The sequence below is a fragment of the Strongylocentrotus purpuratus genome, unplaced genomic scaffold (assembly GCF_000002235.5).
Source record: "Strongylocentrotus purpuratus isolate Spur 01 unplaced genomic scaffold, Spur_5.0 spur5_scaffold_6, whole genome shotgun sequence".
Classification (NCBI taxonomy): Eukaryota; Metazoa; Echinodermata; class Echinoidea; order Camarodonta; family Strongylocentrotidae; genus Strongylocentrotus; species Strongylocentrotus purpuratus.
The window spans coordinates 24,336,882-24,353,282 of record NW_022145612.1 but is presented as its reverse complement, the minus strand read 5'-3'; the positions used below and the strand labels follow the sequence as shown (position 1 = coordinate 24,353,282).

The window sequence follows — 16,401 nt, the reverse complement described above, 5'->3', positions numbered from 1 at the left end:
CATATCCACTATTAAAGCGTTTTCATTTTTATTGCAAAATTTGTTTTTTCTCAGTACAAACATTCAAGATTAGATTTCAAAAGAATCATATTATAGATCACAGAATAGATGTCAGAGTGTAGGCTTAAGACATATTTTGCGATGCATCTCCAAAAAGACTTGACCGTTCTGAATTGTTGCTTCTTTTATTTTCAGGGTTATAAGTACAATTTTATCGTTAAGAAATGTCGAGAACACCAATTTTGATGTGAAAGCTCTCCGCGCCTTCAGAGTATTCAGGCCTCTACGTCTAGTTTCAGGGGTGCCAAGTAAGTCTATATTAAATTTCTCTTCAATAACAAGGGTTAAAGGTACTAGCTCATATTATGAAAAGTTTTCTCGCAAAGTTAAAATCTCTTGTGCATGAGAAATTATTTAAAAGTATCTAGAGATATTAAACAAATATCGGGAAGTTAAAGGCAAGTTGATGGATGCTCTCTGTGGTAAAGATGTACTTGCATTCCAATAATGATACTTGAGAAGTTTTACTAGATTGTCAAAAGGAAAATATGGAATGAAAGATGTTATAATCAGCAAAGTCTATTTATAAGAAAGTATTGTATGTTGTGCTTAATTTGATAATTATCTTGCTAGCCATACCATTTCGAGCTACTTTTTTAATCATTTCACATCAATAGTGAATAGTACCTTTAACAGATATCTTTCACTTCTAATCCTGGATAGATCTCATATGGTTAGACTTTCAAAAGAAGTTTAGAAAATAAACTTCTCGTTGTCATTTAAGATCTACTTATTTTAAGTATTTTACAACCATCATGGTTTATCCTGTTCTTGGAATCCCCTTTAAACATATAAACTAACTGGCACCATGTTATTTCTAATCATTGTGAACTGTCAGTTGGCCGGGGCCCCTCGTCTCGATGTGTGCTGACATTTGATTTCCTTTCACCTATGTACATGCATTTGGAGCAATCAATATTTGTGAAGGGCTCTGCATGCATGTGTGAATGCATTTGTTAATAGACAAGGTCCAAAAATACATCCTTTGCATCCATGTTAGTGCTCATTTTTGGAAAAACATCATTCAAAATGTGGGGGGTATAGTTGGTGTATTCTAAGCGATGGCTTATCGTACATGTATCTCACACTGTACTGTAGATGTCATTTTTAATATTTCTTGAAGAGTATATATTCATGTCACAATTCAGCTTACAACTACTTTTGCTTAAGACAACTTAATTGAAACTGAGAGGCATTTAATTATAGAAATTATACATTTATTATATTTGTTTACACTAAGTACATAGGCCTTTCTTAGAGGATCTTGTTATAGCATTTGTATGTATCTGCATGGTGTAGGGTGTTTATAAACAACCATGCTGTTGAATTGCTTTCATTAGTTTGAATGGAATTACCCTAGAGGGTAATATAACTTAACCTATAGATTACCAAATTCTGTCGTACCCATGACATTAGTACAGGGACTACATGGTTCTCATAGGCAATGGGTTTATATATAAACCTGAAAGAAGACATTTGCTATCAATGAGGCCTGTCCTCATCAGCTTGAGTTTGCCAAATAACCCGCTAATTTCAGACTCGGGATATTATCCCGAAGCTCGAAATTGTGTCCCCACCAGACCCATACGCTCATCACAAACTAGCTCAGATGGGTGCAAATTGGCCCGCTATTTCCCAAATAGTGGGATAATTTGGAAACAAGACCAAGATTTCTCAGGATATTTTCTCTACCAAATATCTCGCTAATTGCAACTGCGGGCTGATGAAGACGCAAATTCGCCGGATAATTTGCAATCAGGATCATTAAAATAGCGGGTTATTTGGCAAACTTGAGCTGATGAAGACAGGCCTAATGTGTTACAACTTTCATATCTTTTTCCTGATCAGGATCTTGATACTAATCCAGAGTTCTTTCTCCTCCAATCAAGGTTTACAAGTTGTTTTGAATTCCATTTTCCGTGCCATGGTGCCCCTCCTCCACATTGCCCTTCTCGTCATCTTCGTCATCATCATCTATGCTGTAATTGGTCTGGAGCTCTTCATGGAGTATATGCATAAAACGTGTTATTTCAAAGACACATGTAAGTATACTGCCATGAGGAAGCTAGGGAGCTCAGCTCAGCTCAGCTATCTCCTGTCTTCCGGTGCTTTCACCTGTATATAGACTCTGTCCTTCTTTTCTCCCCTTTTCCCCCTCCTCATCCCTCTTGCAATTTAGGGTGATAATATACTTGATTAATAAAAAAGGTTTTTTTGAGAACATTCCATACTTCATCAGCTATCTCCTGTCTTCCACTGATTTTACCTGTATGTAACTCTTGGTGCTTTTCTTAATCTACTTATTTTTATATGTCTTTATCTCTTTCTCTTGCAATTTAGAGTGACATTATACTCGATTATTAAAAAAGTTTTGTTGAGATCATTCCATGCTTTATTTCATCATTCTGATTTAGGGCTTTTCTTGCTAACATGGTTTCTCCAGGGCTATCAATCTCAAATTTAAATTATTGGTAGCCTTCTACCTCAATTTTCATTTGGCAAAATCAAAAGCTGGCCTTCGGCAAACTTGATACTGTCATATATTGAGAGAATATTGTTGTCACTATGGATTAGAAATTCAATCCTGAAAATGATTAATAGCCATATTTTGCTCTTGATGATTTTTTTTTATAGCAATAAAGCTGTTTCAAGAAGCCTTCCCATACACCAGATTCCCTTACCCCTATGGCCATCTACCAAGTGGCTATGTATCAGTCTGTAGCACCCGTACGTCTCTCCGCTCCTCTTGTTCCCCTTTAAGACATCCTCCTTGTGCACTTAACACCATCCTAGCCCTGCTTCGCACTCCTCCTTCTTCCACGCAATTGCTTTTCTATCTCCTTGACAACTACCCCCTAGCCATTCTCACTATCTAGCTGTCTATCCCAGCCTCATTTTCTAATGGTACAGAGAGAGAGAGAGAAAAAAAGAGAGAGAGAGAGAGAGAGAGAGGGGGAGGGAGGGAGGGAGGGAGGGAGGGAGGGAGGGAGTGAGATAGAGAGAGCGAGATAGAGAGAGACAGACAGACAGAGGTAGGCGAGAGAGAGAGAGAGAGAGAGAGAGAGAGAGAGAGAGAGTGAGGGTGATAGTATGTTTAACATTCAGGTGAGTGGCTGGAGCGTGCATGGAATGTTTGAAGCCTTGTTCAATCACATGTCAAAATAAAGGGGTACAAGCATAGTTTTGATGAGAAAAAGGTGACTGAACTTTGTTTGTAGATATGTTGCGCACTTTTGAAAATGCTATCCTATTATTGTCAAATGAATACAGGAAATAGTTAGGGGTAATTTAATTTCTTTTACCCCTAGAATCATGATTTATGAATTTGAAGCAGGCTAGGTTGTATACTCCCTCTCTCCTAAATCTAGGGTAAACAATTTGACATTTTTCTGCGATTAAAAAAAGAAATTGTATTCTTTGGTGAAAAAAAGTTTTATCTGAAAATAGTGTGATTATTTGTTATATGACACGCCCTAAACACACTTAAAAACGAAGCTTTGGTAGCAAAAAAAAATTCAATTTAGCATTCGAAAGGAACAGATTGAAGAAAGCATCAAAGTAGAAAACGTACTGCTGGCACAACGCATCCGAAGACAATAGCCGAAAGGGTTATTCTTTTCAATATTCAATGAATATAGATCAAACTTCATTTCATCATCAATAAATCCTGATAGATGGAGGCAACTTGTCAGAGGACATGTTAATCCCTGCTGGAGGTGCAAAAAACCACTAGAGGGTGCGAGAACCAGAAGGGCGTTAACTTGTCTTCTTACACTAAGGGTTAATGGCCTTCTGGCTCTGAGCCTGCAATAAGAATGAAGTAGGGGTATTAAGGAGAAGAGAAAGGTGTAATAGAAAGACGAGCGGTGGTCAAGATATCATTTTTGAAATATGACTTTCATTCTTTCATTATCTTCTGAATTTGACAGCCATAATAGCGATGGACGACCCCCATCCGTGTGGGAACGGATTCAGGTGCACGGACCTCCTCGAGGTCGGTATCAACAACACGGATTGTTTAGAGAAGTGGGAGGGTCCAAACGATGGCATCACCACGTTTGATAACATCGGGCTTGCCATGCTGACCGTGTTCCAGTGCATCACCATGGAAGGGTGGACGGACATCATGTATGACGTAAGTTACCAATCCCATCGCAAACAAGTAATTGGTTTCATTAGAAGACCTGGATTAATCAGAGTAATTAAGTTTTTATGAATTCCGCTAATTTCATTAAAATGAACAATGTTTTTTTTTCCCTTCTGGCTTCAAACTGATGATATGTTCTCTCTAACCTCTTTCTTTCTACTCCTTCATTTCATACCTTTGCCATTCCACCTCCTATCTGTATAGTTTCAAATGAAAGAAATAGATTTTTGTCTGTTTAAGTGAAGATCTCTTACAAAAGTGTGAGTTATGTAATTTTAGTAGTTGTGGGGCTAGAAGAGTGTTAACTCTGTTTTGAATGTTGTGAACTTACACCCCGTGAACTTACACTCCTCTGAAACTCTGGAGATAATTGTCATTGCATTCTGGTGGTATCACAGCCCATCAATATTAGGGACAGGAAAACACTTTATCAACAACCATGTACTATTTCTCAGAGTGGTATCCTACCAAGCACCCTCTTTAAACTTTAAAGATATAAGATTTGAAGTTCACTGGTCTTTAATGAAACTGGTTTTCCTAAGTCTGGATGAGGTAGAATAATCCTTGGAAAGACCTGGGGGCGTTTCACAAAACTTATCATCAGTGACAAACGACAGTTTTTGTTATAATCTACTCACATTCTTGCTTCTGATTGGTTATCAGCAGATTTGTCTTTGATTTTTGTAATTTGTTATGGGGATTAGTCAGTACGAGAATACATCCGATAATGGCCTTTACTGACTGTTAGGGAAGAAGAAGAAGAAGAAGAAGTTTACTTGCATCAGACACAATGAAACACACTTCATCATCAGGACCAGTTGACTTCAGAGCCTAGATGTTTATTGAGGGTAATGATTTATATCAGTCCTGATTAGAGTAGGGGAAATCCCTTTCACCTTTTAAGACAGGCAAGAGCTTGGGAACATGTGACAAGTTACAGCTTTGGAAAGATAGATAGCTGATTTTTGTTATCATCATGGAGCAACATATAGAGAGGAGTTTTCCTTTGATACTGCTTTTAGGATTAAGCCAGCACCTCTGTTATCTTATGAATGTTTAACCGCAATATGGCCGGTTCAAAATATGGCAATGGCATTCTGAAAGTTCATCTTGCTTGCTCTTTGAGTGTGTATACAAGAATTAGCATCATTCATCAATTTTGTATTAGATGTTGTGGGAGCAATTCTAATTTTTTCATTGTTAACACGTTTCATAATAACAACCCAATTTTCATTCAGTCATTTGCTGAAATGGATTTTAAAATCAGACATCAGACTGATTATCCACAAATTAACGTTTTAATTCATCTAAGCTGAAACACAGATCTGATCATAATGATCAGGGACAACCTTTATGACATTTGCTTTCTAACATCAAGCAAATACCCACTGTCGTCTCCATCAAATAGTGCGTAACAGGTTCCATTCATGTGGCTCCAGTCTGTTGATGAGGCAGGGTTGGCCGTCGGTTTGCTACTTGTTTGTTTATACAAACTCCCCTGACTCTCGTCACATAGAGCATGGGGGTATTAGTACTCACTCTACGGTTGGGCTCACGTCGGAGCTCCTCGTACATGCATCCTATTAAATCTGAAAGCACAGCGGTTTTTGTTACACTGGCTGGATTTCACAGTTTTCTGGATGAGTTAAATACAAAGCAGGCTTTATTAAAATTGTGAATCCATTATTTCTAGTTGAGGATGGGAATACACACTTTGTATTTAGAATTTTATTGAAATTTTATTGCATTTCTTAAAAAGGAAAATGATCTCATATGGTTTGTTTTAAAGAACTGTTACTAATATCACTAAAAGGAACAAAAGAAAGATAAGAATCTGATAAAAGTTGATAGATTTTTAGGTGCCTTTTCTGCTACATAAACAAATTTCTGTTTCCAAGTACAAGATTTAATTTAGAATGTTGTCTATATCGTTTGTTTTCTATGAGGAGAATGAAGAAGTTCATCTAATGCAAATAGAGATAAACGAACAAGTGAGAGGGAAAGATCATGTTTCAAGGATACTCATGAATAATGGATTAGAGAGTCAGAGCTGAAGGCATTTCTCTGAGCGAACTACAAGATGACAAGATGACTTTGACCTACGAAAATAGTATCTGAAAATTTGATATCGAAGGATGTAAATGGGATATTGCTTATACAAACGATTAATTAGACATCTTGTTTTGCAGATGTAAAAATTCACTGTCAATGTGATGGTGTTTACAACTTACAATTTTAGCTGTGCTCGTGAGTCGTGAGTCGTGTATAAGATTGATGGTGGGTGGAAATTTTCTCCATTATTTACTTCCCCATTTCTTATGAACTCTGTAATGAAATAATTAGATGAAGATTATTGAATTTTTATGTAAATCATGGAAGAAATTAAATGAGATATAGAAGAAATGTCTATTTTGATCTGTTTATGGAAATGTCTTATATTATCATGAACAAAAGGAAAATTATTAGACTGTATTTAGATTAAAGCCCCTCTAAAGTATTGGAAGCCCCAAAAAATTGATGGCAAAAATTCACTTAAATTGTATCATAATGTGAAAGAAGATGTCATTTAAGACACATTTCTACAAGGATTTATCAAAACAAATGTGTTTGAAGTCGAATATTGATGAAAGAATGCAAATTTATGTTTTCTGCGAACAAAAAAAAATAAAAAATTATGCATTCTTTTATTAATATTTGTCTCAAACACATTTCTTGGGGGGAAATCTTTGCAGAAGTGTGTCTTAAATGACATCCTCTTTCACATTATGATACAATTTAAGTGAAATTTTGCCATATTATTTTGACATGTTCATATCTTCAGTAGACAACACTTGCCATATCTGTTTGTCAGAAATAATTCAGTCAAATTGCCTGATATAGAATTTTGATTTTGCAATAAAAAGCATTTTAGAATACCAAATTTAATGAAATAGCTCCTTAGGTTCATAGCTCTGTAAGTTGTCTTGTATTAAACAATTTTGAATGAGGAAAATGCAATTCATAGTTCCACACTACATCCCTATATATTGAATTGCACTAGCAGTGATCAAGTGACATTATTTGGATAATTGTTTGCTGAATTTGATGTTACTTTTTACATCAGAAATATTGTGTTTTGGAATGTTGATTGTTAGAACATTGTCTCTCCATTTAAATTAATTCAAAGAGAATAGACTTTTCTTTTAATTTTTATCTAAAAATAGTGTGGTTATTTTGTTATATGACACGCCCTTAACACGCTTAATGATAAAGCTTTGAAAACCACATGAATCTATTGGCATTTATAAAGCTATTTGTGCTATATATCCAGGTTATTTATCAAGTTGGGGTGAATGGTATCAAAGTATTATCTCTTATCTCTCTGTAATGTAAAAACGTATCTGTATTTATACTCATTTAAAGATTGTTGGAACATGTTAAATTACTCCAAGTTAATCGATTTTTATTTTTATTTTTATCTGAAAATAGTGTGGTTATTTTTTATACGACACACCCTAAACACGCTTAATAATAAAGCTTCAAAATCCTCATAAATTTATTGGCATTTAAAAAGCTATATGTGCTATATATCCAGGTTATTTCTCAAGTTGGGGGTGGATGGTATAATCAAAGTATTATCTCTAATCTCTCTGTAATGCAAAAACATAGGTCAGATCTGTATTTATACCCATTTAGAGAGTCTAGTTACAGACTGTGCAGCCTTTAATTCAAACTCGTAGAAATGGATTATGTGCATTAAAATGGAGATGTGCGTGCAGACTTTGAGAGCCATGTCTGAAGAAATCCCAGACATTCGCACTTCACACCGGTAATGTTTGCTCGTGAAAGACTGCAGTGTAGAACACGTGCTAGTATGGAAAATGTTGAAGCATTAGAAGAAATTTGATAGGGCTAAAAACATATTTGATTTGTGGTTCCGCATTAAACAACAAAGCATTTATGACCTAATCTTTTTTTAATAAGCCATACTCCCCCCCCCCAAAAAAAAAAGTATACAATATTTGTTCAAAGAATCATCATCGACCCATAGATCCAGGGGGGGGGGGTCTACTTGACTCTTTCTTCATCTAATATAACTCTGAAATAATCTTCTACCTCGGTGTCCATCCATCTTTTTTTATAGTAATAGCCTGCATTTCCTTTTCCACCATTTTCCCCTTTGTTCTGCAGCCCATCTCGTCAGTTCATCAGTTTAATCTCTCTTTTTTCTTCTTCATGCGTGGGAGCTATCTAAGTCTGCTTCCTCTTATCATTGGTTTGGAGCCAGAAGGGCATTAACTCATATACGTCAACACAGAATCAACGCCCTTCTGGCTTTGTACATATGTAATGTTCTATCTATCCTCTGTTACTTTCTACTACTTCATTTCATACCTTTGCCATTCTGTATAGGATCAAATTAAAAATCTATTTTTGTGTCTGTTTAAAGATACCTTACAATAGTTAGAGTATAATAGTAAACTAGACAACTTTATTTTAAATTTAGTTTTGCACGATCCTTGAGAAGAAGAAGAAAAAACAACCCTGAGATTTGGTGAAGTAGCAAGGACTATGTCATTTGCTTTAGCAGCTTGTTTTTTTGCCGTTTTTAGTTGCTAAGTTTTTAGTTTCTTGGGAAGCATATGGTTGCTATGGTCTAAAGTCATGGCTTTCCCAGGTAGCCCCCAATGTTGAGCTCGGCAATGACCCATGAGCTTAACGATAGACGCTTTAATACATTGGATGATGTTTCATGTGTGAAGAGGGCCGATGCATCACATAACTACCCCCCAGGGAGAGCACATGTTTCAGCAGGATATTATGAGTAGCTGCAGTTTGGCAATCCGAGATGGCTGCAATTGCTGTAGTTTGTTGATCTCATATTTAAATGACACACTGTCTGGAAACCCAGTAATAAGGGAAGCAATTGCCAGCAGGCCCGCTTCCCATCTTTTTCTTTTTTTATCGGAGATGAATTACCAGAAACCACTAGGTTAAGTGGACTTCTTTGAAGTAATGGCCACAAGGGTGATTCAACATAAGTATGATGCTTTTACAGGGGCACTTGGGATGTCAAAACTTTTGAGAAATGAATTGAAATGGGATCCGGAGAGCAACTTTTACTGTAAATGTCATGAGAATGGAAAGACCATTGAAAATCAGATAAGGTAATTTACAGATACATGTATATTGTCAGTTGAGAGCCACAATGGAGTTATCTCATATGCTTTATTACATGGTTAATGTTCTTCTTGCTCTCATAAGACAACACATTCTCTCTTTCTCTCTGCCTCTTTCTCTTTCTCTTTGTCTCTCTCTCTCTCTTTGTCTCTGGCTCTCACAATACAATACATTCTCTCTCTCTCTCTCTCTCTCTCTCTCTCTCTCTCTCTTTCTCTCTCTCTCTCTCTTGCTCTCTTTTCTTCCCTTCCCTCTCCATCTGTTTCTTCTCTCTGTGTCTCCTTTCTTCCTTTCCCTCTATCTGTCTGTCTCTTCTGTCTCTTACCTCTGTCTCTTATCTCTGTCTCTTATCTCTGTCTCTCTGTGTCTATTCTTTCATTTTCCTTCCTCTCTTTTCTTTCTATCCCCCCCCCCACACACACTCTCTCTCTCTCTCTCTCTCTCTCTCTCTCTCTCTCTCTCTCTCTCTCTCTCTCTCAAGTAAGTAATACATAGTTTGTGTAGAGGAGAGGAGGTGAAATTTAGCAGTAAGATATAAGAGAGATACTGAACATGAGGGGAGAAAGAAATCTTTCTCACGTGACAGTAATGAAATCAAATGATGGTGGTTTTGATAGCAATTGACAATGGCATGAGCGAGCATGTATACTGTTTGATGAACACGTGAAGACAAACATGGTTTAGTTGAATGATCAGGCTTTAGTTTCTCAGACAATCAGTCGAAAGAAGAATTGCCTGCCTGTCTTGTCTCATAGCTGTAAGAAGTAGTGATGTAATGTAAACAGGGGCAGGTTTGATTATCTCATCGATTGACATGAATTGTCGTGGGAAATGAGAACCAAGACAGATAGATACTCTATTCAGAGCCAGAAGGGCCTTCTTCAGTGTTAGAGTATGAGAGCTAATGCCTTTCTTGATCCAAACAGACCAAGCTTAGTAAACAAGCATGCAAGTTTTCAATATTCCAAAGCAACAGGATTGGAAAGAATTATTCATGTGATTGAGTTTCAGTTTTCCTGAAGTAATGTTAATGTTTGTAATAATAATGATCACAATGAGAATAGAAACAGATAAATAATCTATTCAGAGCCAGAAGGGCCTTTTGTCTGTTTTAAAGTATGTGAGCTAATGCCTTTCTTCATCCAAACAGACCAAGCTACACATGTTTATACAATCATGCATGTTTTTGATAGTCCAGAGCGACAGAAAACATGATTGGAAAGAATTATTCATGTGATTGAGTTTTAGTTTTCAAGGAGTAATTTGTTAAAGTTTGTAATAACAATGATCACAATGACAGATAAATAATATATTCAGAGCCATAAGAGCTTTTATGCTGTGTTAAAATATAAGAGGTAATGCCTTAATCACTCTAAAAAGGCCAAGCTATACAATCATGAATAAATTACGAGCATGTATGTTTTTAAAAGTTCAAAGCAACAGAAAACATGATTGGAAAGAATTATCCACATGATATTGAGTTTTATTTTGTTTTCAAGAAGTAATGTTAATGTTTGTAATAATAATTATCACAAATTTGAGATTGTGAAAAACATTACCTACCTGACTCATTGTCGACTCATGCAAAATATTACCTTTCGATAATATCAAGTAACTTTCATTGATCATTTTAAAGATATGATGCGCTTGGTAATGCCTGGCGCCATGTCCTGTGCATCTGTACCAGATGTGTTCTTTTTATAAGTACTGTCTGAAGTAAAGTCCCTTGGGGAAAACATGGCTTGGGTTTCAGAAGAAGGTTTATTTTAAGCCCGAGCCAGAGATTACAAGGAAAAGCCATTTTTGGAATGAAAATGAAAATGCAATGACGGCATTAATGATTAAGCGGTATCCGAATGAAAGCTTGATAAATTTACAGGATTTCTATAGTGAATTTGTTTTGATGAATTTTTGAGCAGATTTTTTTGTGTTCAAACATGTCTCTGGCAATATTGACTCCATTGTCATAGATGTAGGTTTTAGGATAGGGTAGCAGTAGGGTTGTAGGTTAGGTTAAAGGTAAAGACCAGTATTGGAAACGCCCCAATTTCAAAAAATGAAATGGAAGCTCTCATTACCAATCATGTGAAAGAATATGTTTTGACTAATACATGATGATAAAAAATTTGCCGGGAAACCGCCTACTAATTCATATATTTGGTAAATTTGTTTCTCTCATGGTCTGTGAGAGATATAGGGTAGTCCCATATACATCTTTCTGTGTATAGTGCATGTAACTTTACGAAGAATGGGCCAAATTTTTTATCATTTTGAAGATTCCAGAACCTTGCAGATGCTAGATGCTAGATGATCAACCTTTTCTGATCGATTCCACAACGTTTCTTTCACAATGCTATCGCATGACCATAACTGGTCTTTACCTTTAAGGGCAAGGATTGGGATTAGGTAGAGTGTTTGGTCAGAGATGGAGTTGAGAAACTCGCTACTGTGGCATATTTTCCATGGAGCACTTGTTGCCAGAGCATATGTTATGCAGCCAAAATTACAGTGTTTATTACTAGAAAGTTGAGTTTAGAAGAAAAAAATCTTCGGCTTTATGCCGCATCGGTGCTGTTCTTGATGATATCATAGGGTGCGTTCAAGCAAAAAAAATACCATGTTTCTAGGGTGAAAAAGTGTTGCTTGAATGCACCCATAGTAGCATGAGTGTCTCGTCCTGACCATAAAGAATTACCCTCATTCTATCCAGGTTGTTCTCTCATCATCACCTTTTAATGTTGGGCAAAGGGCACATTTCCCCGGCCACCCTACCTCTCAACTTTCATGTTCTAGTTTCATGTTACAGGATGACTAGTGTTTCATTCGATAGCTGATTAGACAAGATGACATTCTATTATTGACTTGTGTATCACTGGCCTTCTATTGTGCTGTTATTGCCGCTGGTTTGTGCCATAGACAGTCTTGAGCTGATCGAGCGTTGTAGGTGCTTTCAGGTTAAATTCAGACATGTGCATGCAGATCCCCGAACCAAGTCATGCCCAGTTATAAGTCAGTGGATGATCCAGGATTGTCTCTGCCGGAGAGGAATGGGTGGAGGGGAGGGGGGGGGGGGGGGGGGGGGGGTTGTGTCTGTCTTGATATATGACAAAACCCTTCTTTATCTAACAACCGTCATAATCATTTGTATGTCTGTCGGTTGTCTGTCTTGAACAAGTATGAATATTCTCAGGAAAAAAAAGGAAAAAAGGGTTCAATTGCATGTGGGAGGGGGCATAATACTTGATGTGTAATTAAGAGATGTTAGTTTTGGATTGTGGGGGGGGGGGGGGTTCCACTCTGGATCTGCTAATTACTTGGATACTCTACCTTGGTCATCATATTGTTTTCACTTGTCAGATGCCAACTACATAATGAGTTACATTCAACCACAACATCAGAAATCCTGATGCAAGACCAAATAAATGATTCTGTTCAATTGAAAGTTTTTTTTCTTTTGGTCTTATGGAGTATGATGCAACCTTTTTTTATGCAAGAGGTCGCAAGTTTGGTTTCCCATGTCGTATTAATCCACATGGTGATACAACATCAGTAAGTGGATCATCCATCAACACCCATCTCCGACTGAGCATGTTAGAACAGGGCCTAATTGACCTTCACTATAGCTGAATGCTAACGTTCTTTCAAATGATGTATCATATTACCCCCTTTATACAACAGATCCCAGGTGTAGTATTCTGACCTTTCCCAATGTTCTTGTTCCTCCGTTCTCGTCTTTAGTATGATTTATCAAGTATATATATATATAATGCATCTTTTATGACGGGGGAGAGATGCATGCGAGAGGACGGCTCTGGGTGCCGGTGAGAATTCCCCTAAAAGCAAAGTGCTATTAGTTTGTCCAATTTAGTCATTAATATAACTGAGCTTCCCCAATTAGATGCATAATTCAGTGTAACTCGTGCACAGTACATCAGCATCGCCTAGATTTCTTGTAATATGGCTAGGTATATAATGCTAATGAACAGGTTTACTGTCACTGGTGGTATAATACAGCCTTGTGTACTGTGGCTGATTAAATGCGCTACAGGCATCAGGATTATATATTCAATTATTTGCTAATATCATACACATTATGAAATAATTTGTATTTTGAAAGGAATGCGTACCTAAAAAGGGGGTCACTAATTCTATTTTGATGTGTCATAACCCCCTTTTTCCATATTCTGTATTATGTTATTTTCTTACTCCTATATCAGGTTTCAAACTTGTCAGTTTGCTCTGTGTAACAGGAAGGCACCTATATCTTTTGACTTTCATTTATTCACTTTGTATTTCTGATGTGTCATATGCTTTTGATCAGTCATATTTGTATTTGTTCAGCTGCAATTAAGATCAGCTTTAATGGTAACAAGAATCAATTTGTCACTCGTCATATCTTTGTCATGAGAGATTTTTGTCTCCATTTTGCTTGATTGAAAAGTGAACAATGTGATTTTAATTAATAGTTATATGCAGCATTGTTATCTTTCATTAAGGGTAGCAGAAATTGACTGTTAAGTCTGTCTAGTAGTATCAAAATCTCACAAATATTTTTACACAAAAAAATCAAGTACAAGATCAAGTGCATATAGAATGAATGAACAGATGCATTTCATCATAAATTCCCATTAAATCTATTTCAGGCATTTGGGAAATTGGAAGGTCTTTCAACTTTTTGGTTATTAATCCATCAGCTGCATGTGTGAAAAGGATCAATTCTAGAGGGAGGGGGTCTTGCGTGTGTGACATCAATGATGGATGCTCTGTGTCATAACTTTTAACTACTTTGGGGTTTCGTCTAGATATCTTACAGGGAGAAACATGTGCCTTTGTGAATTGAGACCTGGCCTGTATTACCTGGCCTTAATTGACTGAAATCCCATCTTGGGTAGAACCTACTCCGAGGAAATTTAGATGATGTCAGAAGTGGAACAAAGGAATAAAAAGAGAAAAAGTTGTTCAATTAGTTTTAGTAATCAGAAGTTCACTTTTAAATGTATATGGCTCTTTGAGAGCAGTAAGCCGAACTAAGGATGAAAACAAACTTGAATAAAATTAACTTTAACTTGAATTTGATTTCCATTTCATCCACTATTGACTCATTGCCTACTGAAAGAGGTCGAACCCTGTGTTGAGCCTATGGGAATGAGAGAACTCAGTAGTTAATGGGTTAAAGATAAGTAAGCCATGTTAAGGATGGAAATTAGGATGGTATTCATTTAATCAATTCAAAATAGGTAGCAAGAAAATAATTTTAAAAGAGCTGTTTAACTGGTAAAAGGGTGTGAAGGGTTGCACAGACAGTGTGTGTATATTTTTAGAACTATGTATTCTAACCATTTTTGCACTTTAAAGTCTTTATTATACAACAAAATACATTGAATTTTCATTCCATACATTTTCTGAATTGATGATAGTGATGGGTTATCACTTTTGTATATTATTTCTTCTCTATACTATTTCTTAACATTATAATTCAATACTAAAGAGTATATTTTTTGACGAAACTCATGTTTACATACTTATATCTGACATAAAACACATTGTTTTGGGTTTTAAGCTTAAGTTAGTTGGACATGTATCAGCAGTAGTGCAGAATGGTTTCTTCCAAGTGTAATGCTATAAAATCAGAGATGCATATCAGTATACCACTGTCATGTTTTATTCCTGAGAATCAATCAGGCGGAACATATATCTCTGTGTTTGAGTGCTCTGATGATATTCCCATGTGTGTTGCCAGTGAACAAGATGAATTACATAGCTTTACATTGAGGCCATGCACCATCTTGCAATGGATAGCCGGTCTTGCTGTTAACATTGTAATGAATACCTCCTCTCGCGTGACCTTTGCCTAGGTAGCGCATTACACACCCTAACCCCCCCCCCCCTCCCCTCAAGGCGGTTTCTAAAGCTCCATGTCTGTAAGGAAAGGAAATTATTTGATGATGAGGATTTAATCATCAGGATTAGTGTTTGCCCTGATCTTGGGCTGTGTTTGCCGATGCTACGCCGCCGGAGAGAATGTTGTGCCCCTATCAGACGGCCTTTTCATTGATTTTTTTTCTTTCCAAGGAAAGATGGTAGACAGAGGGAGATAAAGAGAAGATGTAGACGGAGAAGCACTCAGCCTTTCCTTGGGTGATAACCAAGATTAACTTACAAGTGTTGCCAGAGTCAGAGGAGAAGGGGTGTTTATCGGAAAGGAATGATTTGTAGGAATATTTTATCGCCTACAAATTGTAAACAGCCCAGACATTGAAACCTCCTTTACCATTCATATCTTGGAGCTTCATTCAATTCTGCTATGGGATAGTTTATCATTTAAAAAAATATTTTAAAAACTTGAAACATGAAAGGACAGTTTTTATGTTGCAGTCATTTTATCATAATGTTTTTCAAAATTTGATGGATTTGTGATACAATTAGTTTTTTAATCCACTTTTGCTGTCCTACTTAGTTATGCTTATATATGTTCGTCAATATTTTTGCACATTTTGAACACTATATAAAAAACAGATTATTATTATTATTATACCATATATGGGCTAAAGGATATCAATTTCAAAAGGTATAATGCTTAAAGTTTTCAAATTGGTTTTATGCTCTTCCCTTGAATGTTGAAACCCTTCCCTCCTTCTCTCTCTGTCCATTTCTATTTCTGTTTCTCTCTCTCTGTTTTTCTCTCTTTTATGTTATTAAGGTGTTTGATATCCACAGACTTTAAATTTTTCACTTGACACTATATGAATGCAACTCTTCCCTTTCCCTTTCCCTTTCTTACTCTCTCTCTCTCTTTCTCTTTCATTTGTTGTTGGCCAATCGCGGTTCCATCATTCATTTTTCACATATTATGTATATATATATGTATTGTATGAGCATATTTTACTTATGAAAAGGATGTCCGTTCATATGATGACCCCTTTTTTCTATGTATGATTTTATGTGACCATGTTGAAAATCAAAGATGATGTATATTGTATACATGGAAAAAAAATAACATCTAATTAAAACAAATCAAATCTCTGTCCCTCTCT

The 16,401-nt window shown here is 36.4% G+C and overlaps 1 protein-coding gene across 4 annotated transcripts in view; it reads left to right on the top strand.

Moving 5' to 3' along the window:
- The first annotated feature begins 209 nt into the window (after positions 1–209).
- The window catches only part of LOC115917871 (voltage-dependent L-type calcium channel subunit alpha-1D-like), a 76,365-nt gene continuing 60,173 nt past the window's right edge, over positions 210–16,401 (top strand). For all 4 annotated transcript variants that reach the window (XM_030972025.1, XM_030972023.1, XM_030972021.1 and 1 more), the window contains exons 1-3: positions 210–308; positions 1,950–2,102; positions 3,990–4,195. In XM_030972025.1, coding sequence (XP_030827885.1) covers positions 1,985–2,102; positions 3,990–4,195 — 324 coding nt within the window. In that variant the 5' untranslated portion in view covers positions 210–308; positions 1,950–1,984. The remainder of the gene's footprint in view (positions 309–1,949; positions 2,103–3,989; positions 4,196–16,401) is intronic.